Consider the following 27,964-nt stretch of genomic DNA (forward strand, 5'->3'; position numbering starts at 1 on the left):
CAAACTTGCAAAGTTTGTTAAAAATGCATCTTTGGAAAGGTCAGAACTAAGATTAAAATGAATAAGTTTTAATACCAAAAGTAAGCTGGTACAAAAGCAGAATTTTATTTCCTCTGTTAAAAGGACAAAGGTTTTTTTTTGGACTTGGGGTCTGCTTTTGATAACAGATTGTTGAAGTAGCTTTATTTTTTAAGTTTCATAATGATCTGTGATCTTATTTAGGCAAACTTTAAAACCTGTTTTTGATATTTTTGACAAAGTTCCCAAAACTAAATTCTAAATGAAATTTTTTTGACCTGTAAGAAATTTTGGAGTGCTTCCAAAAGTGTCCCTGAACATTCCAAAAAAATTGTTAAACTAATTAGGCTTATTTGATATATTAAATTACTTGGGAAGCATCGTCAAGTAAGAAGTAATACTATGTCTTCCTCATATTGTAATTGTTAAGACTGTGGCTATATGTGCATAAAGTTCATTTTACTTCTACAAAAACTGGCCCCACATTGCCAGATTTTTGCCATCCTGATGTCCTTGTAACAAGGAACAGTTTGCTCCTGAATCAGAGAAATTAAGATTGGTCAATAATGGCTGTAAGATAAATGAACAGTTGGGGCTATGGGAAACCAAAGATGGCTGCTTGGTAATTCTCAACTCGCGGGCAAACCCCATTTTTCAGTTTTTGCATTCCTTCACCCACCACAGTGCATTTAAGATGACTAAAATTGTGAATTAACACTGATGGGGAGATTTCTACCAGTCAGGTCCATAATCCTGGAAAAATAATTTTTGTCCCAAGAGGCCTCAGATCTCTCTCTGGACCCTTTGGACACCTGCAGCTGGATTTCATTCAACTGCCTCTCAGTGTGGTTGATCGTTCTTGTTACTGTATGTATGGGTTAAAGCCTTCCCCTGTTGCAAGGCTAATGCCCTCCCAGTGGCAAAGAAAAAAGGGAATGTTTCCCAGTTAGGGTATACTTTCCACAATATCCAGTCAGTGATCAAGGCACCCACTTCACTGGACAAATTATTCAAGCCTTCATGAACACTCTGCAAACTTCCTGGGATAATCACAATCTCTATCACCTTCAACCAGACAAGATCAAGAGAACTAATGAGATCCTTAAACTTAAAATTTCCAAACTTGAAACTACTGGACCTCCCTGACCTAATGTATTGCCTTTGATCTTGTAGACTATTCACAGTACCCCATTTGGAAAACACACTCAATCCACACAAGATAGTTACTGGCAGACCAACGCCTATTGGTATACAACCTTCTGTTGATCCTGTGTCTCATGCTAGTATGACCAATGACTAAAAGTGTCTAATGTCTTATGCTCAAGCCTATCATCAACAGGCTAAAAAATCCTTCCCAGGTCCCAATTCTCTGGTTATAGTCTAGGGCCTGGTGACTGAGTATTCTGAAACCAGTATTAGAGGAAGACAGCACTTAAGTCTTGTTGGAAGGATCCTTACTAAAGTGCTCCTGACCACTGCTCCAAACTAGAAGATGCTGGAGACCTCTGAATCAAATTGACAAGGAGTAGCTAACATTGAGGTAGACTGTTTCTAAAATTACAAGACAACAAGGCTTCATACTTTAACTAAACATGAAACCATGAAACCTCTTCTTTTTTTGTATCCTTTATTCTGGCATTTGCTTGCAAAGATAACACCTTCATCTTTATCTCCCTGGCCATTGCTAAAGGGAGTAACCTCTGGAATGTAGAGAAGACTTTTATTTCAGGCTAGCATTTCACAAGCAAAATAAGACATCTCAATGGTTGACTCTCCTGAGTTTCCACTGTTAAGTTAGAAAGGACCTACCAGGAGGCTTTCATGATTTAGCGTTCACTCCTTTTGGCAGGTCCTTACCACCCTGGCTAGGCATAAAGGTAAATGAGATTATGATCAGGAACTTCTTAATTCCTGAAATTGCAAAATCCACTGCTAAAGCAATAGCTATCCAGTAAAAACCCTTACATTCTCTGGCTAAAGTTCTTTTTTTTTTTTCCCCCCAAAGTTCTTGACAATAGGATAGCCCATGATTATCTTTTAGCTGAGTAAGGTTATCTGCTGTGAACAACATCACCTGCTGTTTGCCTGTGGATTAATACTTCTGGGATAGTTGAAACTCAACTGTATAAAAACCACCGAGCAAACCACTTGCCTTAAAAGAGTGACTCTTTCAATAGGGTCTTTCTTTGACTGGTTTGGGTCTTAGGGACCATGGCTCCAAAGTGCACTCCAAAAACTGGGAATTATCCTGTTTATGGTTATCATAAAAATCTCTCTAGTGCACTGTATCCTTTCAAAAGCTTTAAATGTGTATTTGCAGCTGCTAACTACCAAGTGGATGATCTCCGAGACCAGAACCTTACAGTCAAAGTGAAGAGGATAACCCACTTCTGTGACCTGTGAACACTGTAGGCAGATATGGCCAGAAGTCCCCAGAAAAAGAAAGATGAGGCATAGCTTTGGGGACACAACAAAAGTCATTTTAGGCCCCCAGCTATTTTTATGACCTATGCCCCATCAACTGGCTCTACGTGACCAAGAGCACTTCTTGCAGAACTGCCTAGAAGCCACTGGAATTGCAAAGGAATGCAAAAACCTCAGGAGTTAAGGATTTTAAGGAAACAAAAAGGAATGCAAAAAGCAACATTCTCTACCAGGCCAGGAAATAGCCCAACCATATCAGAGACAATAAATCAATGGTAAAACTCCCAGCGCTGGTTCAAAAGTGAAAGTTGACCTAAAGTGCATTCTTAAGTCTTTTCTTTTTTTGCAGGATTTGCCTCCTCCAGCCCCTCCCCCCCACCCCCGCACTCAGACAACGGACTAACTGGAGCCAGAGAATTAATGATGCTGACCCTTGCTGGCCCTACTAACTTCAATCACCTAGGAACTTGGACTCTGTCAACTTAGGATGACTTTTGCCCTAATTCTGTACTGAACTCTCTCCTTTAACAAGTCCCTCCACCAATATGCATGTACCCTTAGCTTAAAACTTCCCTAATTTTGTTGTTCGTAGAAACACTGCTTTGGGAAACCCCAGTGTTTTCCTTACCTGTTGCAAGTAAAATTCTTCCTTTTCCACTCTTTGGCATGGTTGTGTCTTTTGACGATGCCCACCAAGAGGTGAACCCAGTTTTGGGTTACAATATCAAGGTGTTAAGCAAAAAAGTCATGACCTATGGATGTCATAAAAAGGAACAACAAAAACTTGGATTCAGAGCCACAGCTGAGAGTGGTGCTAATTCCTTAAATTTTGACCACATCTCTTAGTTAAGCTGAGAGTCTGATCAAAAGGCCAAAATGGAGCTTCTGATGCCAAGTCACCTTGCCTCCAGAAAATTCCTGATCAGCACCGATGAAGTAATCTGTCATATGGGCCCTCTCCATCCCCCAAAAGGAAAATAAATAATCCAATAAAACTCCTTGCCCTTCCCCCAAGGGAGGGTGACTTTACCTGGAACAAAGAACAGTTCTTTCCTTTTGCTAATAACTTCCTTGCCCCACTCTCTTTCCTCAAAAACCTTCCATTTCGCACAACTCCTTGGAGCTCCCCTCTGCTTGCTAGATGTGATGCCGCCCAATTCATGAATCATTAAATAAAGCCAACTAGATCTTCAAATTTAACTGCTGAATTTTGTTTTTTAATAGCCTGTTGACACTTTCCATTAGTCGCATCACCATCTTCTGTGAAAACCAGGCCATTAAGCTAAGGAGGCTGGGCTTTTCTGGACAAGAGTTAAGACACTACTGAAAGGAATACATGGTCATATCTGAATTTTAGAATGATTACTCTGGTGGCCATGTGGGAAAAAAAATTAAGACTGAAGGCAGAGAAAATAGAGCCCAGTGGTAGTAGGGATGGACTGAGTGGAAACAGGATGACCAGGTTTTTGGCTTAGGTAGCAGATAGTAGATGGCTTGGAAGGAGTTAAGGGGCAGGAGGGGAAGAGTACATGTGGCTGGATTAAACTAGCAATGGAGAAATGACCGCTTGTGTGGTTAATTCTTTTAAGCAGTATGGACTGATACTACTAAGGGGAAAATTAACTAGAGAGAGTACTTGAGCTGTTATGATCTACACAGGAAAAATTTTCTTAAATGGTTAATATGACATGTCATATACTCTGCAATTGTAATTTTTAATTACGGGTTATAAATGGACTATATGATTTAATGTATCAAATTAAGATCCACTTAATTATGGGACTGTTTGACATACATAATTTTAAAGTTCATTCTAAGAGCGCAATGTCCCTTTATAGAGTCACAGTGTTGACATTTTGTAGATTTCTATAGCTTCAACAGGCATAGCAACTTCTTGTAGGATTTTTTATTGCAACAAGCTAAGGTGATTTCCTTCCACAAAGAAGTTTTACTCTCAAATACCTATAAAAGATAACATACTGTTGTTTGTAGCACAAAAGGGAGTAACCGCAAACTGGGAAAATGGAGAAAGGAAAGCCCAGTAAATGTATCAGCTACTTTTCAGTCAAAGCAAATGTTGCTTTGTGGAATAACTGTTGTCAGATCTTCCACATATTTCTATTTTAAAAGAAAAGTTGCAGGGGGCAGTGGCTATATGGGAAATCTCTAAACCTGCTACTTAATTTTGTAGTGAATCTAAAACTGCTCTAAAGTCTTGTTCTTTTTCAAAGTTGAAAATTTGGATATTTTAATGAAAAATCTCAAAGTATAAACGCCAGCAATGGATCCATATTTTAAAAAATATGTAATATTGAACAGGTTAAAACACATACACATATCTTTTCATTGCAAATTTGTTGTTACCATCTTTGTGTATGAGTCCTTTTGAGCCAACAATAAAATCTATAGAAAAAAAATTATGGAATTTAGGCTTACTCAGAAACCCATGAGTTTAGAGGAGAAAGTTTTATTAACTGTGAACAAGGTGTTAAACTTAACAGCTATATGGTAGACAACTATACAGTAGCAGACTCTCCAAGGAAGTTATAAGGCTAAAGGTTTGGGCAATCAGAATGAATAATGGTATCCAGGGACTGGCAGCAAAAGAAAAATCCAAAACAATTTTTAAAGACTATGCAGATTGGCACCATTATTTTTAAGAAACAAAAATAACTATTTACCAAGTACCTACTAGTTTCTTTACATGTATTATATCTAAAATCCTTCAAAATAGGTACATTTCATTTGTGAGGAGACTAGCTGAAATGGACTTGCTTACTGAATGGCAAGTCAGAAGTATTCCTGCCAGAGGCAAATGAGCTGTAGGTGAGCTTGTGAGGGATTCACAAACAATAAGCTGGGCAGAAGCATGCAGGCTAAGAGGCAAAGGTTCCATGCATATTGATTCTATGCAGTGGAAAGAAGGAATATAATTTGTCATATGCTTACTATGTGCCAGGTACTCTAATAAATGCTCATAAATATCACTCAAATATTAACAATCTTTCATGATAGGAATCACAATTCCTGAATTTACAAATGGGAACTGGAGGCTCAGAGAAGTTGAGTAACTTGCCAAAAGGTCACATTGCTATCGTGTGTTGGAGCCAAATTAGAATCCAGGTCAGATGAGAGACGATGGACTCTGAAAAACAAACTGAGGGTTCTAGAGGGGAGGGGGGTGGGAGGAGGGGGTTAGCCTGGTGGTGGGTATTGAGGAGGGCACATTCTGCATGGAGCACTGGGTGTTATGCACAAACAACGAATCATGGAACACTACATCTAAAACTAATGATGTAATGTAGGGGATTAACATAAGAATTAAAAAAAAAAAAAAGGAAAAAAAATAGAATCCAGGTCAGTCTGATTACAAAGCTTTCATTCACCTAGGTCATGCTGCTTTTCCTAAGGGCAATAACTTTTTGCTGACTTCCATTTACGTTGCTCAAATTCATTTTGTCTTTTATCTCTAAGAGAGTGCTCACATCCAGGAACCTGAGGAAGCAACACAAACTTTCACAGTTGGGCAGGGCAATAAGAGATCAGGCAATTGATCCTCTTACTTCAGGGGTCCTAGCCTAAGGCGTATTAAGGTTATGTTGCCATGCCAGTTAATGGTACATCAGTGTCTCCTAACTTCTGGTTTAGAGCCTCTTTCATTAAGACAATTCATGGAGACTATTCATTGTAATAGAGTGAAAGAGAAAAAAGCAATTCTGACAAACATAATAACTCCCAAATTAGATTTCCTTATTATATGTAAAATAAAAATAGCACAGAACTACTATGTAATTATTAAAATGAATGCAGAAGTCCTTTACTTGAGAGAGCTGATACCCCTAAGTAAAATGCAATAAAGATTACTATTTGTAAAACTTTGAATTTACATAGTTAATTACCATTCCCAACACAGCTCCAGGTTACTGTTTTAGAGCTAAGGAAATAAAAGAAGCTAATTAACTTAAATATTGTTAAGAGAGGAGAAGCCAGGATACTTAAAATGGTTAACAAGAACATCAGTTTTTAGTATTTTCTGATTGTAGTACAATGCAGGGAAATAATTAACAGCTTCACTTCTGAAGAATCTTTAAATATTGGGATAAGTGAGTATCACTTGGGATATTTTCAATTGCAAGTAATTGAAAACCCAGGTTCAAAGTGGCTTAAACAGCAGTGAGGGGTTACTAAACTTAAAAAGGACTAAGTCCAGAGGCATCAAAGGTTCCAAAGCTGGTTAATTCAATTTCACATCATTATCATGGACATTCCATCGTTCTACTCTACCACATTCAGTAGTCAGACTGTTTTTCATGATCCAAGCCGTTCCAGATGGCCCATGTAATAATATCCAAAACATAAGAATTTCCTTTCGAACATCTCTATTATTCAAAAAATGTTTTGAGCAGCTCCCCAGCAGATTTCTCCTCCAACTCCCATTGAAGAAGCTTAGGTCAAGAGTCCCTCTTCCACGATAACTGGCAGTGAATGACTGCCATAAACAATCGTTATTTGAGCTCGGCCTCCCTCAGGTATATCATTCTGCATACTGGGAACCCAGATAAAAACTGTTCTTTCAAGAGTCAGGGAAAATGGATTTGGGTGGGAAAGCAAGAGTGTCCTTCAAAGTGAACTTCTTTAGGAAGCAGAAGAAACAACAGAACTAATTCTACTCCTGCCCACAAAGACAGGAATGTTAGTGGTAAACTGAGTATTTGATGACTGTTATTCAGAAGGTGGAATATATTCCTTGAGCCTAGTCTACATAACTTCCAGTTTCCATTTTCATAGTAGACAAACATGTTATGCTTTGGTTAAAACTTTTGTTTGTCATCTATGACAGTTTCCCATTTGCCCTGCCTACCAGTAAGATTAACATGAGGAAATACACATAAAATTCAGCTAACCTTTAGGAGAGGCCTGATAAAGATGAGGTAAGAATTTCTTAAGGTAACTAGAAAAGGAGTTTACATTTATTTAAGGAAGGGACTCACACAGACTAGTTCCTAAATGGAATTTTTTGAATTATAAGGAGTTAAAAAAGGTAAGAATTGAAAGGTATAAGAGAGAATAGGGTTACCGAGGAGGGCAGAATTTGAATACTTTCCTTGTTAAGGAAGAGCTGTTGACCTTATATCTGAAGAAGGGATAGAGTATGAAACATCAGGGAAGTGGGCCCCATGCAACAAGATACGGATATTCATAATTTAGGAAATTTTTATATTATTCATTAAAATATCATCTGAAACATTCTTTCAACTTTTGCAGAATGCACCTTCAAAATCACCAATCACAGTGTCTTACTGCACAACAATCTTTAAGTGTAAGTTACAGTACTGAAATTTGGCTACCCAAGCAACATATTATCATATACTTCATACATAGATCATTTTTACCAGCTACCTTTAAAATGTATGTCATGAGTTCAAATGGCAGATTTAACAAGAATAGATGGATGACACTTTTTTCTGGCATTGTACCATTCCTTGAAAACTGAAAGTATATGACCTAACTGTCTCCAAAAGTATCCAAATATAGTTTATAAATGTGAAATATTTCAATAAAATAAAACTACAAGTATTTTTATAAAAAAACTTTAAAGCTTAAGCCAATTCCAGAACTTCTTAGATTAGCAATTCTTGTTTTAGGATGTCACCTTATTTGGGAGGCCAAAAAAACACACAAGAAATTTCAGATTAGTCACTTCCCTCATTTACTAACCTTAGCAGTAAGAAGCTTTAGAGTATTTAAGAAGTTCAACTCCAATCTTAAAGAATAAAAATTTGCCAGCAGTGAGAACATTTAACAGGATATACTAAAGGCTTAAAGCAATTAATTCCAAAGGTGTGATTCTAAAAAGTATTTTGGTTTTACTAGTACTAGTACAGTATATAAACAATCTTCCAAGCTGATATCTTCTAAGGAGACAAACTTTTGTTATGCTTGTTCAAAATGAGTCAACTTATTTTATAAGCATATCTTGTAAGAGTAGCTCTTACAGGTTAGTACAGAACATTATTTAGAAAAAAACTGACTTGGAAAAAAAAAGGAAAAGAGTAAGATTGACTTGAAGAACTCTGTGAACTTAATTTTCCAGAAAGAAAGCCATCATTAAAACAAATAGCATGCCACTCTTCTGTTAAATACCATAAATTTTCAGCTTTTGAAAGTTCTGAACAAGCAGAATTGAGACAAAGAATCAAGAAACATCTGAAGTTCAATCAGCAATAGCCCTTGTTTTAGCCATACTAACTTTGCAGTGAATTTTTCTTTTAACAACATATTTAATTTAAAACTATTCTACACTGTAACTTACTTGCTTGGGAAAAATTATTAAAAGTAACAGATAAAATGCTCCCCAATAGTTCATTCAACAGGAATTAAAGTCTCATAATATATGTTTTTGAAATGTATGAAAAGTCTATTTAAAAAAAGAGGGTTGACTGATGTTGGCATCTTTACAAAGACATGCTGTGACACTGTTAAGTAAATAAACTTGCACAATCCATAAAAGGAGGCAGTTCTAATTTTTGTAAACCATTAGAAGCCATAAAGATTTGCAATATAAAAGGCTGAAGTTTACAGTAAATAATTTGAAATAATTTGAATTGCAACATATTTCTAACCTGACCATGCTGAAAATGAACTCATAAGAATACAACAGATTAACATGAATATAAGGCAATTCTTGGGTGTGGGAATAAGAATAATAAAATGAGATGTAGAGACTAGTAGTTTGCCAGATTGGGACAAGGCTGCTGAAACCGGGTAAATCTTAAAAGACTTAAGAAGATTGAGTATGTCATTCCCAACCAAAAAGAATTCACTGATAAAACCTCTGGCTTCTCTTTCATGTTACAACAACTCCCCCACCCCCCAAATTTTACACTCTGTGAAACCTGGAGTTTACTCTTTACAATTCTTTTTAGCCAAGTACAGTACTTTAACAATTCTGCTAACGTGGCAATCAGATGGGCAAAAGGAAAGGCTAGTGAGGAAGCAGAGCAAAGCAAGGGCTACTGGATACAGACCCTAAGACAGATTACAGCCAGAAGTGATGTGTCAGGAGGGATGAACAACTCAGAATTGGAAGAGCTGAGCCGTGGTGAGGCAGGAGGGAGGGAGAAAGGATCCGGAGAAAAATCCTGAACATGGGTCAGAGATAGAAGAGCAAGCGTGTGACCCAAGACGAAGGGAGGTATGTCAAAAGGAGGCAGCTGGCGGGCAGCAGGCCTGAGGAGCTATGTGAGGCTATGACCAGCCCACCCTCCCGCCCTACTTTTTCCTCCGGTCGGAGAGGCAGCGACCAGTCACCTGGAGTGTGAATTCCGGAGGGACTCTATGAGGCGCTGCTTCTGCTGTTGGAGGCTGGTGAGGCCACCGGGGGACCCAGCTGCGGAGGAGGAGGCGCTCTTGGTCAGGGGAAAGAGCCAGCTCATCCTCCACGGGTCCCCGGGCCCGAGGCCCTGGAAGGCTCTGGCCTGCTTCTCCCAGCTGCTCAACCCGGCAGTTCCCCAGCGACAGGAAGAGCAGTCCGAGACGCCAGGGTCCCAAGTGCTGGGGGACCGCGTCTTCTCTAAGCAAGCCCGGCTGAGGGGTCCTTGGGTCCTGGGCGAAACACTATGTGGGCAGCTAGAGAGAGGAAAGTAGCCGCCCGGGACGGGGAGCTCTACCTTCACGGTCCCGACGCCCAAACCAGTCAGTGCGGTAGCCTGACAGCCAAACGCTCCACCACCCCTGCTTCCGTCACCTGCGTGCTCCGCCCCCTCTGCGTGTCGCGTCATCACCTAGCGCCCCCGCCAGGACGTGCGAGAAGCAACGGCGCAGCACGGTGCGGCGCAGCCCCGGCTCCCCTTTCCCTTTTGCTGGGAGTGAGGTGTCTATGGGGCACCCGCTGCTGCCGCCGCTACCGCCACCGCCACCGCCGCTGGTTGCTGTCTCTATGGCGAGGAGGAAGAGGAGGAGCGCGGGCTCAGCGACACAAGTAAATCTTGCGTCTGCCGGGGGGAGGGCGGATTGGGGAAGTAGAAAGGGGGCGGGAACGATGAACCTCAGAGGGTGAGCGATGGCGCCAGCTGGAACGCGGCTGGCGGAGGAAGAGCTCGACGGCGGGTGGAGGGGGGCAGGGTAACGGGCTGAGGGTATGTCAAGGGGGTGGCGCGGGCTGATGACGTAAAGGCTTTGTACCTGGGGCTTCGACGTTGTTGGACGGAAATTGGGAGTGGAGGGCGGTGGCCTAGATCCTCAGCTCCTCGTATTTCTTCTTGCAGCAGTGCTTGGGAGTCAGTCTGGCCCCAGTAAATGGTTATCAAGCACCTTCACGCTGGCCCTTTGCCGGGGAAGAGTTATCTATGACTTGAGTGGCTCTGTTTTGTCTTCGTTTTTTTGGGAGCCTGCAGTACGGAGATTGTATCTCCAGTAATGAGAAGGCCTCTGGTGCCTCGTCGGGGCTTCTGGAATTGTAGTAGAGAGAGAGGTGGAAAAAGCAATGTTAAGCTACAGGGTCTTTCTAAAGTGTGTGTGTGTGTGTGTGTGTGTGTGTTTAGCGGAGTGGGGAGGGTAATAAGGGAGGGGTTCCCTAGATCTTTGGTTTCTGTTCTTAGAGGACTTGAGGTTACATTTGTGACTGAAGTGTTTGGGGGGTATCATAATACCCTTTTTTACCCTTGTTAGGATTTTTTCAAACTGAAAAATGAAGGAGCATTTGGAATTTTTCTGTCCAAGAATCAAAATGTTGGTCTGTACTCTTTATGTGGCATGATACTCTGTTTATGGACCAGAAACAATAGATGTATGTTTATGCTCAGGTTTTTAGGAAATTAGAAATAGTTTGAAATGCTTACACCCTATTGCTTCCTTTCTCCTTCCTGCAGTTATGGACATTCAGTTTCTGTGGCTGTTACTTATTTTTCAGAAAGAGCTTTTTCTGGTTTTTTGTTGTTGGTGGTGGTTTACTAAAAAGTCCCTTCTAATCGGACTTGAATAAATGCTACTGAAGTAGATTTTGTAATCAAATCAGATTTTGAATGTTCTGTTAATGAGTAAAAGCAAACATTACCTTTGTCCTAATAATATCTGATCCCGTCACATTATATCACTATTTAACTTTTCATTTTCTATGTGGAAATAGATGTCTTTATAAAGTTTTATTTGGAGAGTGAGTTGAATTCAGAGTAATCTTTAATGTTAAATTTTTTAAAAATGATTAGTATGTACACATAAAAAACACTGTTTTTACTTAACATTGATATTAGAACCAGAAAACTTATGTTGCGGTTCTTTTTTCCCTACTGATTAGATGTGTGATTTTAGACAAGTCATTTCCCAAACTGATTTTCTTACAAATCAAGGATTATGAATAAATAATCTTTTAGGTTTGTATCAACTCAGTTCTTCTATGATTCATATTTCTATTATCACTGGTTTTTATTTTGACAGGTACAAAAATAAAGGATAAAATATTTTATGAAACAAACAAATCTTCAATCAAGTATAACATTTTGATGCTTGGCATCTAGACTTCTTGTGCCCTCACTATGCCAGCAGCAACTGTAGATCATAGCCAAAGAATTTGTGAAGTTTGGGCTTGCAACCTGGATGAAGAGATGAAGAAAATTCGTCAAGTTATCAGAAAATATAATTACGTTGCTATGGTATGCCTATCATCAAATCCTTAAGATGCTTCTGATAAAAGAGGAAGAGGGATTTTTTTTTTTTTTAAGAGGAAGAGGGATTTTAAAAGTCTTGAATTCAATCCATTTGGTTACTACTGTAGAGATTAATTTAATTATAAAAAGAAAATTTTGTCAGTGTCCTCCAACCAGAGACCACCAGGAACACTCCTGCAGTGTGACAAATTGGGTTTATTACTCATTGGAGGGAGGGAAAAGGCATACCACTGGAACCATGGGGCATTTGAGTAAGAGTGTTAGAAAGGACTTTTAGGATTTGAGCTTCTGTCAGGTGGTTTTAGGGAGGGATTAAGGAGGCAGTGCCTTGGTCTGAATTGGATGCTGTTGAGAAGGGTGGTAATTCTATAACAGGGTATCTTAATAAGTCTTGAATGAGAGAAGACTGGAATGAGACTAAAGCTATAAAGAAGCAACAGTTACTTAACATTAGCCAAGATAGAAGGATGTTTGGTCATTTTTGTGGTTTGGGCAATGTTTATGTTTTTGTCTATGCTCAGTCACGATTACAGAGTGGTCTTGTCTGATGTTGAAGTGTGAAACTGTTCATACTCAACAACAGAAGAACATTAGAACCTAGCTGTGAGTGCCAGGTTAGCTCCCAGCAACACTTAAGGCTTAACTGATAATACCAGATGAGCACACAGAAGCTAGGGAGCTCCTGCATGTCTTTCTCAAAAAAAAAAAAAATCAGATCCCCCAGTGGAACATTGTTAATCTGCAGGTTTTTTGTCGTTTGTTTTAATCATCAGTGGAGTTGGATGAACACACTGTGCTGTTAAGCATCTCTGCTTTTGCATTTAGTATTCAGTCTACCTAGACCATCTATTCAGTTAATTATTTTGCTGCTTTATCTGCTGTACTTTGTACATCTATTATAGTTACCGTATTGTTTTCCATATTGTAAGTTCCGCTAAGCAAGGGGTTAGTGCCTTAGTCATCCTTTCTCTCCCACAACACACCTAGCATAACACAAAATATCCAGTAAAGTGGTTGTTGAGTTGGACTGACTTTAGAGTTTTAATTTCTTTACTGTTTCATAGTGATTTGGTATTCAGATTTTGTTCTTAGCTTCCCAGTTTGAATTTTAAAATTAAAGTGATATAGTATCATTTCCTCAGTATTTTTAATGCAAATAAATAAATGTACTTCTGTAGGGAGGGGCAGGTTGGTGAAAATACGAATATTCGAGTGTACATAGATAACCTATTTAATAAAGGTATACTTACCCATAATTAGAATTGAAGTTGTTTTTTATCCCACAAAAATATATAGTGATCATTTCTCAGATGATAAGGAGTGACATTAGAGACATGATAACGTTCTTCAGGAATAAGTGGGTATCATGCAATTTTTGATGACATATTTTCTCTAAAGTATATAGAGAGTGCTATTTTAGCCCAAGAAATTAAGAGAGTTTTGATATTTAGAAAAACCTTGCCTCAGAAATGCTTGGTAAGTATGATGCATTTTCCATTCCTTTTAACCAGTTCTTCATTTGTTTTAATACTGGCATACGGTTAGCATAGTTTCACATACCCTTTGAGAAACATGAATTTATGATTTTTTTCCCTTCCTTGGAAATAGAGTACTTGGTGCATTTATCATTCATGTCTTCTACATAATAATTTTTTACTGACACAGTATTTAAAGTAAGAAAAAGTCATTAAGTTTGTAGAGTTTTATTTTATGGATCTAAAAAGTAACGCTCTTCATAGTTAAAAGGTAATTTGTATTTGAATATGATGAATGTGTAGAATATTATCTATAGCAGTATTCTTTGACTTGAACCAAAAATTATTTATTCTAAGAATTTGTGGATTGTGGTTTTGATCATTTAGTAAATAATGAATCTTAAAACTATTTTACAGGACACCGAGTTTCCAGGTGTGGTTGCAAGACCTATTGGAGAATTCAGGAGCAATGCTGACTATCAGTACCAACTATTGCGATGTAATGTAGACTTGTTAAAGATAATTCAGCTAGGACTGACATTTATGAATGAGCAAGGAGAATATCCTCCAGGAACTTCAACTTGGCAGTTTAATTTTAAATTTAATTTGACGTAAGTGGGAAATAAATTATAACCCAAACTTTTTTTAGCTTAATTTTAGGAATTGATTTCCCTCAAGTATGGTGAATGAAATGCTAACTGAATTTGGCGCAGTTATCCTAGAAATATTTAAAACCTAAAATTTCAAAAGACTAGATTTCTTCTAATGGGATAAAAGAACCATGATAAAGAAGACTGTATATTCAGATACTTTGAATTTTAAAGATGTTGTTTGAAAAGTATGACTGCCACTTTTTTTGAAATCTGAAAAACTTTGGGTATTGAAAACACTTCTTGATAGAAAAAATAATCTTACATCAGTTTTACTTTCAAACTTTGTGTTCAATTTGAAATATATACATCTTTGTTGTAGTAATTATCCTTCTTGTGAAGAGATTTTTATTATAGTCAAACTCCAGTTTGTGAGTGGATTATGTGTCAAGGGCAGTAAGACATTTCTTGGAAACTTGGGTGCATTTTCCTGTCAAGTCAATATAATTATATAATAGCTACAGTCCCCGATCAGCCCACAAAACCTCTTGTAACTTACATATAAGAGAGGTAATGGTATCGTTAAATTTGGTATTTCTTTCAGAAACTGTTCAGAATCTGAATTCTGACTCAAGCCCAAGGTTGAAACTCAGTTTCCTTACTTGATGTCTTGATAGCTTAGGGAAGTTTAGTGTTTTGGGGTAAGAGCAGTTTGTTTACAAACTGACTCTAAGGTGAGTTTAATTCTGATTAAGTTACAACATTGCAGTGTCCTTCTATTTGACATCTTGTACTTGTGTGTTTGTACTTGTGTAATATGATCTTACATTTGGTTCAAAAAATAGTTAAAGAAGCTGTGGGACAATTAACAGTAGTGCCAGTGTGAGAACCTCCCATTCTCTGTAAAATAATGTGATATTTAGCATATAAGATCTAAAAAGCAGGGCTGATGATTTTAGAGAGTAGTGTTGGCAGTGGTACAGTACTATGGCTTATTGCGGTTAGCCTCATTTTCTGTTTTACTTTGTTGGATTTCATAATATACACCAGAACCTTGTAAAGGGTAAAAAGTACTCCTCTCTGTTCTAACTGGTAATAACCTTTTATAAGTACTATAATTCTGAAACACTGAAAATTGTCTTATCCTTTTCTCAAAAGATAACCGTTTTTAAAATTAGTTCATCACCATTTCATTTGTTCTATGTTACTTTTTTCCCAAGTTGGATCATTAAAACACTTTTTTAACTGAGATACTGTTGTGATATAAATACATGAGTAGGAAGTGACCCACCCATGTCTCCCATTTTGGTAAAATTGGTATTTTCCTTTTCTAGAAACACTGTGTTACGATAACAACTGCCTTATTATTATAGTCTTTGAAAGACATTTTTTTCTTATACAGAGAGGGCTACTTGTTACCAGGTTTTGCTACCATTTATACTAATGTTAATGTCTAAGAAGACATTTTTAAGAAGGATGTAGTAGAATGTACTATTTAAGTGGAAACAATTATTTGGAAGATAAAACTGGGACTACCTAATATGAAGACAGGGTACCATGAATAGAATCTTGGATATTTTGAAGAAAGATGAAAATTGACTTTTTTATTGAGTACCTAGAATGTGTCAGCAGCTGTGTTAGGTGTGAGGGATATAGTGTTGAGGAAGGTTGGTCATGGTCTTTACAACTTAGTGTTCCTGTAACATTTCTGTCTGCTCTCCATTGCCAAAGTCCAAAAATTAGAATTGCTAGATTGTTAGATAATGATCAATGTATTCTCCCTAAACTGAATTTGGAGTTGATGTGTAAAATGAAAATTGAAGTAGAATATTGATGAGCTGTGCAGAAGACAGTTATCTCAAAGGAGATGAGAACGAATTTCTAAAACATCAATTTGATGATTGCAATAATTAGTATTTGAATCATTTTAATAGTATAATAGAGATTACAAGAGATTGTGGGTTCAGTGGTAACAGAAAGGAAGCTGATAACTCATTTAAGGAAAATGGTAGAGGAGAGGAGATATAGGGAGGACTGTAAGTGGAAAAGACAGCAGAATCAAACAAAGGGTAGTTTTGATTTTGTTTTATGGATAATGCATAGGCATTTGAAGGCTAAAAGGCAGTTGTCAGGTATGGAGTTGCAGGCTGTTCCTGTTGTCATTCATATAGTCTTTGCAGATTTTTTGAGCATCTTATGTGTTCTTGGTTTGAGTTCATTAAATATTAAGTTTAGTGACCATTTATGCATTTGTGACAGTCTGTATCCTGGTTTGCCTTTGCTCATGATTTTTAGCAAAACTTAAATATATAGGGTGCATGTTTTAAAATATAAAATGTATGGTGAGCCAGGAATGGATTGAGGTTGGAAAGCATTTCCAAATTGTAAAATATTTAATCTGCTGTGTTTAAAAATGTTAATTTGTGTAGTAGGCTAAGTTTATACTTGTAGGTAGGTCAAAAAGTAGGGGCGCCTGGCTGGCTCAGTCCATAGAGAGTGTGACTCTTGATCTTGGGGTTGTGAGTTCAAGCCCCATGTTGGACATGGAGCCTACTTTAAAAAACGGTGAAAAATATATTTATTGGATTTAACATACCTAGTTAAGTTAGTTTCTGTTTTTAGGATATAATTTGAGTAGCCTTGTATCTCTGCTTTTTGGGAAAACTTTTTTTAGGGATTTGTACATGGCTTTCACTCCCGTTCAGTTATTATACCTGGATATTTTGCCACCTTAAACTTCAGTAGTTGGTTAGTGTTAGGAGCAATTACATGACTGTTCATTGCTGTTCTGAACAGATTGTTCTAATCAGTAAGCCAATCCCTGCACCTGCAGCAGTCCTTACATTTTTTTGACTACACAGTGTTTTGACGACTTTTTTGAGATTTGCATCCTTTAATATATTCCTACATGTACTAGGATTTTTGAAGGTGAGGAATGATTTCAAAACTTGAAGTGGTGGATACTGTGGGAAGGGGACAGTCTGTTGATTTGGAGAACTAAATTGTAACAATTATGGAGTTTCCCTACCAGCAGGAAATTTTCTTTATCCTATTTAGAGTTTTATTAGCCTATCTCTATGGAGCTTTCAGCTTTCTCTTCTAATGAGTTGGGCATTATAAAGCATGGAATTGGTTCCAAGTTTTAAAATATTTACTCCAAAGAAATTTAAATGATAGTACATTAGCTTAATCTGCATTGAGTTATGTGAACTATACAGAAAAAAAGAGAAGTAATTTTATGCATTTTTTTTTTTTTAAACCAAACTTGTTGATCATTAAACACCTGAGGTACTTACCCAGATCTTTTTCCTGGATGTTGTGATTCAATAGGTCTAGGTAGAGGACCTGGGAATCCATATTTTTGGTAAGCTCCCTGGATGATTGCTGTCATTGGGCAAGTTTGGGAAATTCTGACTTAAATAGTGCAATACTCACTGTTCTACTTCATATGTTTTTTGATGTGGTGATAGACATTAAACAAAAGAGACAAAAATTAATTGCCGTCTTGAAGCTCACATTCTGGTAGAGTGTACTAAAATAAAGATAAAGTGAGTATATGGCCCAGAATAATGTAAGCCTAGAGAAAGAATCTTACGCTCTGGGTTGGTTATAATTTGCTAAAGTATGCCTCTCAATGTGAGCATCAGAGCCTGATGAGTGAGATTTTAGTTGTTTAAGATACATATTTTTAGTGTATAAGGCCAATGATATCTGTTGTTTAGTGTTAGATTTATTCAGATATCCTTCCTAAAGGGTTTTCCTGGGGGAAATTTTGACCTAAAGTGATGATTACAGTTCCCCTCTGTTTTTTCAGATGTTCCAGTGGCTAGTTTTTGTTTGTTTGTTTTTTAAATTTTTATATTTAGGTATAGTTCACATACGTTATATTAGTTTCAGGTGCATAACATAGTGATTTAATGATTCTGTACATTGTACAGTGCTCACCACAATAAGTGTATTTACCATCTGGCACCATACAACATTATGTTTTGTTATTTTTCAAAGACATTTAGAAGCAGACCGATTTCCAAAGAATAGACTGTAAGAATACCTTTTCACCTAAATTAATTTTTCTTTTGGCTTAGTTTTGTTAAAGCTTTTAATAGAATTTTCTTTTGTTAAGTGGTGGAAACCAGTATTCTTGTAATTTAAAAAGTAAATTAAAAAATGCAGTGGGCAATGCATAAAATACTTTTCATGTATTCTCAGAAACCTATACCTTTCTTTTGATCCTTTTTTTAATTTAACTTAACATTTTGGATATCTGTGTGTTTGTGCCTAGAAATTAGGGCTTTCTTTTTGGCTTCAGTAAAATCTTGAAGGGTTGGTTTATATTTAGATTTCCTGGCTTGATATTTGGGAGGTGATTTTCTAGGATTAAGATTGTTAGAAGAAATTATTGCTATTATAGCACAGTCTTTCATTTTAAACATTTTACTGTTTATTGGAGCCATTTGAAAGGCTCAACATTAGTGAGAGGAGGAAACTCCTTTTTCTTTAGGGTGGAATGCAGTTTTAACTTAGCCATATCAGATGTTTTCCTCTTGGTATCCTTACCGTTGCTGCTGGGACATGGGAGATGGATATAGGCTGTCGCCCCTGTGGCTACAGCTCCATCTGGCAGCAATAAAAAGGCTGCTGAGACTAAAGCCCCTGAAAAGAACATGTTCACTTTGTGGTGGTAGCTCCTGGTGAGTAGAAGACCCTTTTTTCAAACTCAGTTAAATATATTTAACTTGTGAAAGGCTAATGACATTGAATCGATAGTAAAAATTAAAATCTCACCCTTGGACTGTTTTGAAAGATGATTTACTGAACACTTTTCTAAAATAATAACCTTATTACATACAATATTTAAATTGTATTTTCCTTTCTATATGTGGAACATTGGAATAATCGGACCCAAGCCAATCCTCTGTTTTGTTGTTTCTGGCACTGTAGGTTGTAGATGTAAGTGGGAGAAAAACAGTTTGTTTGAAGTATGGCACATTTGAAGGTTGTCTTTCTTTTTCCCCTGCCAGGGAGGACATGTATGCCCAGGACTCTATAGAGCTACTAACAACATCTGGCATCCAGTTTAAAAAACATGAGGAGGAAGGAATTGAGACCCAGTACTTTGCAGAACTTCTTATGACATCAGGAGTGGTCCTCTGCGAAGGGGTCAAATGGTTATCATTTCATAGGTAAAAAGATTGCATTGAAAATAGCATTTGTGTTTCCATTTCCTTGGTGTGGGTCACTGTTTCAGTACTTTCAGGCTTAGTTCTACAAGGAACTGGCTGCCATGTAGCAGTCTCCTCTCAAGAAGCTAATGTTGGTCTACTTAAGGGTTAATTTAAAGGTATGTGTTTCATTTTTAGCCAATGAGAGAGACAGTATTGCGTAGTGGAAAGAGGCTGACAAAGTAGATCTTGGTTTAAATCCAGCAATGCCATTTGGAATCAATGTTACCAAGGGTTATTTAACATTTCTGGGACTTAGAATGAAACCATTCATTCATTAAGAAAATATTTATTTAATATCTACCAATGCCAAGCACTCTGGTATAAGATTCTAGGAATTATGCTGTGAACAAAACAGACTAAAATCCTCATCCTCGTGAAGTTTATATTCTGGTGGGAGTAGCCAATTTTTATATTGTGGTTTGTTAGATGTTCATAAGTGCTATGGAGAAAAAAACAGCAAAGAGAATGTTAGAAGTGGGTGGGGGTAGTGGATTTTAATTTTTTTTTAAAGAAGAGTTATTAGGTAGACATCACTTAGGTAAATATCTTGTTGTAATGACCAATAATATATTTAGAGCATTTTGGTAAAAGGTTTTACACACAATAAATTTTCAGTAAATGGTCATTTTTAATTCTTATTATAAAATAAAACTGGATTGTTAAAGAGAATTTCTAGAAAGGGAATTAGTTCCATTTTGTAAAAATAGACTTCCAGGTAAAGAGTTTTTCTATTGAGGTACACTAAACAAACAGGAAGCACTGGGACTAAAAGTGGCCTTGGGAATTATTTTATTTGGCCTTCTATTAATGTTCTTATATTAGGTCCATTTCAGACATTTTTTTAAAAAATAGAGTCTCCTGCATGCTTTAGAATTTCCAACTCTGGCCTCTGGAATGAGTATAATGAAGGACTGTTCATATTGCAAACTCTGATGTAGTACTAGGCAGTAATTTTTGAGTTGAAGGTATTGAACATACTAATTGTCACCTGTCATCTTTTCTTTCTGTTCTCCATTTGAGCCTATATCTCAGGAGACAAGACTGAAGTCTCTTTTACTTGAGCAATGTTTTTCAGGGGTTTTTTGGTGGGTTTTTTTTGTTTGTTTTTTGGTTTTTTGACTTTTCTGGTTATGAATAGAAAGCATCGTCCCGTCCTTTTGCTGTATATGACTTACTCTTTCACTCAAAAAATACTCTGAGCAAATACTGCATTCTAGGCATTGGGGTTATTAAGATAAACAAAAACAAAGGGTTCATGTCTTCTTAGATTGTAGACTCTAAATTAGACTCCAGTATTTGTCAAGGTATGTTAAGATTTTATTCTAAATGTCATTAAATATTTTCATCATATTCTAACCTATTTCTAGGAGATAGACTAGTTTAAGATATTTATAAATCCTGAATTCTTGTACAGTCTTTTACTAGTAGTAAGCAAATGCTGTATTGACTTCTCTTTAGTTAGATAGCAGTCACTTTCTTGCCAATTACCGGAAATTTAAAGGTTTCTGCCATTAATTGCTTATTCCTTAACGGTCTTCAATGGTAAAGCTTCTTTTTTTTCTTTTTAAAATTAGAAGTAATTCTGAACATTAATAGAAATTTTGTTTGTATCCCCCCAAAAGATATGTTAATACCATCTCTCACCAAATATGTACTGATTTCAAGCTATTTGAAGTAAAAGATTTTAAGATATTTTTAAAAATGTGATTCCTCCTAGACTAGTGGAGAAAACAATAATGCATTTTAAAGGGTAGTACAAGAAAAGAGCTTGTATAAGAAATCACTGGGAGCTAGACTCTACAGGGAAGGCATCTTGTCCTTGAAGGAAAGATAGATAGGGAAAAAAGTGTGTAATTATGGCACAGGAACGTGGGGACATACACAGCTATGGAACAAAACAAACAATAGAGATGGGAGATCTTGATTTGAAAGTGTGGGAGTTGGTGTTTTATTCTCTGGATAGTAGTTCTCAGTGTTTACTACTTTTATTTCTTCCATGTGCAGCATTTCCATTAGTATATCTTGAGGAGCCGTATGAGATAGGAACAGAATTTTGAGGGAAGAGAATGATAAAATCATTTAAGGAAATGAAAATACTTCCATTAGGGAATTACTCTTTGGGTTTTTGTTTTTCTGTTTTTAATTTTTAAGTAGGCACCACACCCAGTGTGGAGCACAACAATGTGGGGCTTGAACTCACAATCCTGAGATCATGACCTGAGCCAAGATCAAGAGTTGGACGCTTAACTGACTGAACCACCCAGGCACCCCACTCTGGGTTTTGAAGCATATGACCTCTTTATGTAAAATATGGGAAGAGTTGTATTATTTTTGCCAATTCTGCTACCTTTTGACATCTTTAGCCACGTTTCCATTCATGTTTATTTTTCCATTTCCGTAGTTATTTAAAATTTTTTGAGACATCTGTGGGTGGTTTTTGATAATTTTTTAAAGAGTTCTTCCTTTAGAGATCAGCAAAATAGTAATCTAGTGACTGCAGGCTTGAGATGCTAGTATAGATTTGTATGCTGATATCTGAATAATAGTGACAAGTTCATATCACTGTTGGTAAGATGATGGCATTTTCCCATTATCATTACAGACATGTCTGTTTTCTCTTCTTTGTGTGTGTGTGTGTGTGTGTTTGGTTGATTCTTTTTTTGACCTACAGTTGTGGCTCACTTAAAATCTGTATCAAAATATTTTTTCATCTCTGTGGTATTCATATGTCTCTGTTCTGTATTTAACCCTTTTGTAGTGGTTATGACTTTGGCTATTTAATCAAAATCCTGACCAACTCTAACTTGCCTGAAGAAGAACTTGACTTCTTTGAGATCCTTCGATTATTTTTTCCTGTCATTTATGATGTGAAGTACCTCATGAAGAGCTGCAAAAATCTCAAAGTAAGGCTTTTTTAAGTGGCTATTTGTAATCTACACACTATTTAGACTGAGTGACTAATAAATAAGATTTTAGCCTGGGATGTTGTTTTAAGCCATATTTTAAGTTTTATATTAAATGCAATTACATTATCTGGTCATTTGATTCTTTTTGTTGCATAAATAATTTGTAGGAAATCCTTTTTCAAAGTTTCAGCATATATTGGCAGAATAAGTTTTCAACAAAATTCAAACCAAGAATCAGATTTTCATCATTGCCAGATTAAAATCATAAACCTGCACAAAAATGTGAGGACTAGCGAGGCTCTCATGCACAGAAGTGCAAGTTCACACTGCCCAACATGCGCACAGTCTATCCATGCAAGATAAAATCGGAGGTGGCCAGCAGTGTAGTTAGTAATGTAGTAAACAGAGTTTTCCCTGAAAAAAATTATTTTGTTGGTTCTAGTCATAGATCATGTTCCTAGGATTAATTTACATGGCTAAAAGATTTTTTCCTGGCCCGAAAGATGTCAAGATCTTAGTGCTACTGTAAATGCGTAGGTCCTGTCTAGACAGAAGCTTACATTCTGACACTGATGAATGCATGTGTAATAACGTTACTTCTGAACATGAATTCTCTCAAAAGGAACATTTCTTTAATATGTAAAGTGCTCCTTCAGTTTGAGAACGAATTCACCAGTGGTGGCACAGACTCCCAAGGAATAGAAGGGCTTTTTTTTCCCCCCCTCCTCCAGCTGTGTTTGTATTTAAGCTGCAACTAAAATGCACATTTAGGTAAGTGGCTGCTTGGTAGAACCTACATCAGGTTTATCACATTCTCCTACCAGGTTTTAGAAGTGCAAATAAAGTTACACTTTTAGGAGATGGTAAAAATTTAAGAGCTTTACTTTTAAGCAGAAAGAAACAATGTAGGAGTTGAATAAGGAAACTTTGCTTTTGACAGATGAACTTAAAATCAGAAGAGAAGTAGTCTTTTGGCCAAAGTTTGCTTGCCTTATTAGAGAATATGGCATATAACTGGGGAAATTTTTAAGGAAGATTACTCCATGTTTGTAGCACCTAAGAGCAGTAGGATTGTGTGCAATTTGAAGAGACTTCTCTCTCTGACTCAAGTGAACTTGAAGTAGGATAGCCTGATTACTGTAGAAACTCAGTCCACCCCCTGAAAGCATTACATGCTGAGAATCCATGGCCTAGATGTTTTAATCTGGCTTTGGAAGTGCTTTTTAAAATCTGACCTGTCTCTACAATGACATATTTTAGGAACAGGATCAAATTATTGCTCACTATGTGTATGAAATTGGAAGATTTCTAAGTACACCAGATATTCTAAATGTGCCCTGAGTGAGCTGTAGTGTTAAATTTAGGTTAATGACAAAGGTGCTTTTTGATCTATGGTCAGCCATGCTGAATGCCCCTATTCTGTTGCTCTCCTAAGCAGCTGCTAATGATACTTAATCCTCATGTTATTTTTAGCACAGAAGTAAGAGCTGTCTGTGCAGAGCACTGTTTCAAGCTGTGAAGCAGAGGAGGTCTCCTTTGCCTTAACAATTAGGGAGGAATTTGTGTCTGTTTTGTTTGTCCTGATCTTTCTTGCCTTACCTCCTATTTTCCCCCCCATTATTTTCCTTCCCTCTCTTCCTTCCTTACTTTTGTCTTTTATTTTTTCTCTTCCTCCCTTTCACTCTTTTTTTTTTTTTTTTTAAGCCTGGCAATATTAAAATAAGCAAATATTTAGACCCTCCTAAGGAGTTGTATTCTTGTAATAGCATACTCTTCTTTTTAACAAAACCATAATTAAGCATTTAGTGGATTTTTAAGGATTGGGTTAGTCATAATAGCTTTGTTTTGTACAAATTATATAGATAAACTACTTAGAGATGGGTTGGTGAAAAGCTTAGGAAAGTTTGAGAGGAACTGCCAATGGTCATTTTTATATTGATGGATGGATTGACTGAATGTACTTGATAAATGTTCCCCTGTACACCTGTTCCCTTTTATAGGATCTGCTTCCCCCAAATCTTTAGGAATGTTATTTGTCTGTCACATGCCTTAAAGCATATGATGAAGATAAATTTTCCCAATTAGGATCTCATTTTCTATTAAATTATAAACTTTTCCCATATTCAACAAATACTTCAATTTGTAATTCACATTCTTTTCTGATCTTCATAAGGTCCATCTTTACATGCTAAAGTCCATTTATATTTTGGTCAGTGTCTAGGTTTGGTAACTTGTGAATTTGGGCATTGTACTGTTCCTGTGTTGACAGGCAGGTTTTCTTTCTTCCAGGGTGGTTTACAGGAAGTTGCTGAACAGTTAGAGCTGGAACGGATAGGACCACAGCATCAAGCAGGATCTGATTCATTGCTCACGGGAATGGCCTTTTTCAAAATGAGAGAAGTATGAAGACATCAGTGCCTTTTTCTCAGTTGGTTGTTAGGTTGAGAACATTTAAAATCTAACGGCAAAAGTTTTTGGGCAATAAGTGCTCATTAAATGAAGATCTGGTTAGAGATGCATGTAGGCTGTGTCCAACACACTTGAGTGTTCAAAAATAAGTCCTCTTGAAATGTAGTTCACAGGGCAGTGAAAAAATGATTTCTTCATAGACTGAAAAATGAAACAGTTTAAACTACCTTAGGAATCACGTAGGTCCAACCATACTATTTCTTGATGAGAAAACTGAAGCCAGAGGCTAGTAACTTCTCTCCAAGGACACACACACATCACTAGCGGGAGAACTCCAGAATTCTCTCTGTAGGACCACATCAGGGCTGCTGCTGCCAAGTCAAGGAATCTACATGTTAGGTTTCCCTGGCATTGTCTTCTTGTAGGCATTAAACTGCTGGTAAAATACCATTTGCTCATGCCATTTTTCAGCACTTTGAGGGTTTATAGAGTAGTGCTTACATAGTGCTTTTTAGTAGATTGAATCTTACTAAGAGGTTCTGAATTTCTCAAGTGGTTAAGTAAATCTGAAGTAGTTGAATCAAAAATCATAATGAGCACAGCCCCTTACGTGGCAAAGGCAGTACTGAATATAAAGCTAGGTATGGAAGAGTGGAATTGAACAAACCCAAGTCTCCTCCTAGCTTATGTAATGGAGTGATAGATGCAGGCATACCTCACTGTAAATTAATTGCAAAGAAAAGAAAGTTTTCCTTTTTGTAAAATATAACTATAGAATTCTTTTGAGTATATCCTCTTAGACACTCAAGAATTGACTGAGATCTGGAAATTTAAAACTTTTGTAGCAATTGTATTAATAATAGAAAGCATAATAGTTGTTCTGCCAAGTATTGATTCAGAAGCGATTTGGACTGTTCTTTTCATGACAAGTTAATACTTTGTACTTCTTTCCAGTGCCACATTAGAGAATTAAAACAATTTTTTTGAATTTTCAGCTTTCATTTTAAAAAATACCTTAATGGTTCAATTAATGGTGGATTCTCTGCTACAAATTTATCTTTATATTCCTTGGCTGCTTCAAGAATAACCTAGTGTGGATGTTCAGATTTTTACTGTCCAGAACGTGTTTAGGGTTTGATTGTTTTCAGCCAACTCAGCTGTGCATGTAGACTCAAGGCTACTTATAAGGCTAAACTTTTTTCTCCCGTCATTGGCAATATTCATTCATTTTCACCGTTGAGTATTGTTATATTAATGGAACAAAAATGCCTGCCATTTTTCCATGATTACAAACTCTCATAATATTGATCTAAATGTTAATAGGAAAGACACGTGTGTATACATTTTTTTTGTAATCTTTTTCTTTGGTTTCTCTTGATATCTGTACTTCTTGAGAACATTAATCTTACTCATTGAATTTAAAATGTGTGGCCTCAAAGGAGCACCATAGAAAAGAGCTGTCATTGTAGTTAATGAACAGTCAGTACTTACATTGCTGAAATACAAGTTACCAGTGGTACCTTTTGGTTAAAATTATCTTTTTTTTTTTTCCCCCAAAATTCCTTTTTAGATGTTCTTTGAAGATCATATTGATGATGCCAAATATTGTGGTCATTTGTATGGCCTTGGTTCTGGTTCATCCTATGTACAGAATGGCACAGGGAATGCATATGAAGAGGAAGCCAACAAGCAGTCATGACATGAAATAGTCCTTTTATTTTTATTTGAGCTATACACAAGCTTGTATATAGGTTTTATCTCTGGTTGAATCCCTTGAACAATAGATAATACTATTTTTTTTTTTCATAACCCATTTTATTTTCTGCCTTTCAGTAGTAGTATGACCATTCCTATCTCAGATCTTAATAAATAGAAAAGCATTCAGGTTAAATTTGGCCTTAACTTAATATACTTGTTAGCAGGCATGTGTGACAGAGAGTGGGGAAAACTGCATCATATTGAATATTTTGATAAACTTTACCTGCTTGGGCTTGGTTTGTTTTTCCCCCTTCCTAAATTAACTAGCACTGACTGTAATTTATTTCCCTGTTTCATGTCTCCCTTCCATTCTGCAGGAAAATTTTAGCTATTTGAGATTGTGGACCATCAATTTTGCACTTTAGAGAGTGATTCTGACTCAAATCCTCTGTTTTATCAGAAACTTTGGCTTTTCTTGCTCCTTAGCTGGAAAAATGACCATCTGCCAACCTTATACAATATTTACTTGTTTTTGGCCCACGGAAATAGCACATGCATTGTGCAAACGGTTGATTCAGCAAGACTACAAAAAAAAAAAGAAAGACAAAAAACTACTGAGGAGCTTAGTCACTGCTGTTTCTGTACGTAATGTTTAATCTTCCAAGCACATCTAGTGTCCGTCAGTTTCTCATTGGCATGTGTAGGCTGCTCTGTGACTGAAGAATTTTTCAAACCAGCTTTACACCCTTCAGGAAAGATCCCTTGTGATTGGATGTTTAATGTCTGCCGGGAAACTGGCATCCAAGATAATTAAAGCTGCAGTTATTTTATGATAGCACACTTCCCTTTGATCTGCTTTTTATTCTGTCACTGTTTACCCTTATTTTTAATTTTTTAAAAATTTTATAGCCATACTTACGATGCTCTTGCTTTGTAGATTCAACAAATCAATTTCATTAAAGTCCAAAGATAGCAAGTTTTTAGGTATATTTTGTACCAAATTAAATTAGAAGACAAAAAATTGTGCTTTCATAGTTGTTACAAAGATAAATAATGGAGAGATTTGGTGCAAAACAACAAAATACAAAAATATATTCTATATATAAAGCCGTATATGTGTGTATATATATGGCTATCTATATATAGCTAATTAAAATTACCTGAGGAGTGTAATGCTTGTTTATTTTTTTGTGTATATCTTTGCAATCTATTTTATATATATTGACAAAAGAGACTGTGAAATATTTAGCCATGCAGAATATGTGACCAGACCAGAGCATGTGTAGGAAGACATTTTGGTAATCATTAACTCTTCCCTGAAATGGTAGACTACAAGTTATGATGTGTGTTATCTACATTTCAATCAGTAATACTAGCAGATCTTAAAATGTTAGCCACATTGGTTTGTTTCCTTTGTACATTCTTTATTCATGGTATTACAATGCTGTAACTGGGTGGTCCTTTTTAAACAAAATGTTATTTGCAAAACAGAGGGTATTGTTTGTTTTTAAAGCTTTTGTAAATAAAGGCTTCAGAAATGGTTTCTTACATATG

At 36.7% G+C, this 27,964-nt stretch overlaps 2 protein-coding genes across 4 annotated transcripts in view; one reads left to right on the forward strand and one right to left on the reverse strand.

The window, feature by feature from the left end:
* Positions 1-10,180, reverse strand: part of VPS37A (VPS37A subunit of ESCRT-I) — a 43,410-nt gene extending 33,230 nt beyond the window's left edge. Inside the window, exon 1 of the mRNA XM_021694202.1 lies at positions 9,754-10,180. Coding sequence (XP_021549877.1) covers positions 9,754-9,878 — 125 coding nt within the window. The 5' untranslated portion in view covers positions 9,879-10,180. The remainder of the gene's footprint in view (positions 1-9,753) is intronic.
* Positions 10,181-10,224: 44 nt separating this feature from the next.
* On the forward strand, positions 10,225-27,964 carry CNOT7 (CCR4-NOT transcription complex subunit 7). Of its 3 annotated transcripts, none has more exons than XM_021694298.2 (7): positions 10,225-10,423; positions 11,878-12,092; positions 14,000-14,193; positions 19,194-19,355; positions 22,156-22,300; positions 24,593-24,703; positions 26,283-27,964. In XM_021694298.2, the coding sequence occupies exons 2-7, from the start codon at positions 11,976-11,978 to the stop codon at positions 26,409-26,411; spliced, it is 858 nt and encodes a 285-aa protein (XP_021549973.1). In that variant the 5' UTR covers positions 10,225-10,423; positions 11,878-11,975; the 3' UTR covers positions 26,412-27,964. The 3 variants fall into 3 exon arrangements, with proteins under 3 accessions (XP_021549973.1, XP_044767752.1, XP_044767750.1); XM_044911817.1 differs by having other exon boundaries at positions 11,878-11,964; positions 14,115-14,193; XM_044911815.1 differs by lacking the exon at positions 19,194-19,355.

This window comes from Neomonachus schauinslandi, chromosome 2 (genome assembly GCF_002201575.2).
Source record: "Neomonachus schauinslandi chromosome 2, ASM220157v2, whole genome shotgun sequence".
Taxonomy (NCBI): domain Eukaryota; kingdom Metazoa; phylum Chordata; class Mammalia; order Carnivora; family Phocidae; genus Neomonachus; species Neomonachus schauinslandi.

What these genes read in the sequence shown, in the direction of transcription:
- CNOT7 (XM_021694298.2), top strand. Translation starts at nt 11,976, where the DNA reads ATGCCAGCAGCAACTGTAGATCATAGCCAAAGAATTTGTGAAGTTTGG. An exon ending in AATATAATTACGTTGCTATG is followed by an intron (nt 12,093 to 13,999) that starts GTATGCCTATCA and finishes ACTATTTTACAG; the next exon opens with GACACCGAGTTTCCAGGTGT. An exon ending in AGAGCTGCAAAAATCTCAAA is followed by an intron (nt 22,301 to 24,592) that starts GTAAGGCTTTTT and finishes TCTTTCTTCCAG; the next exon opens with GGTGGTTTACAGGAAGTTGC.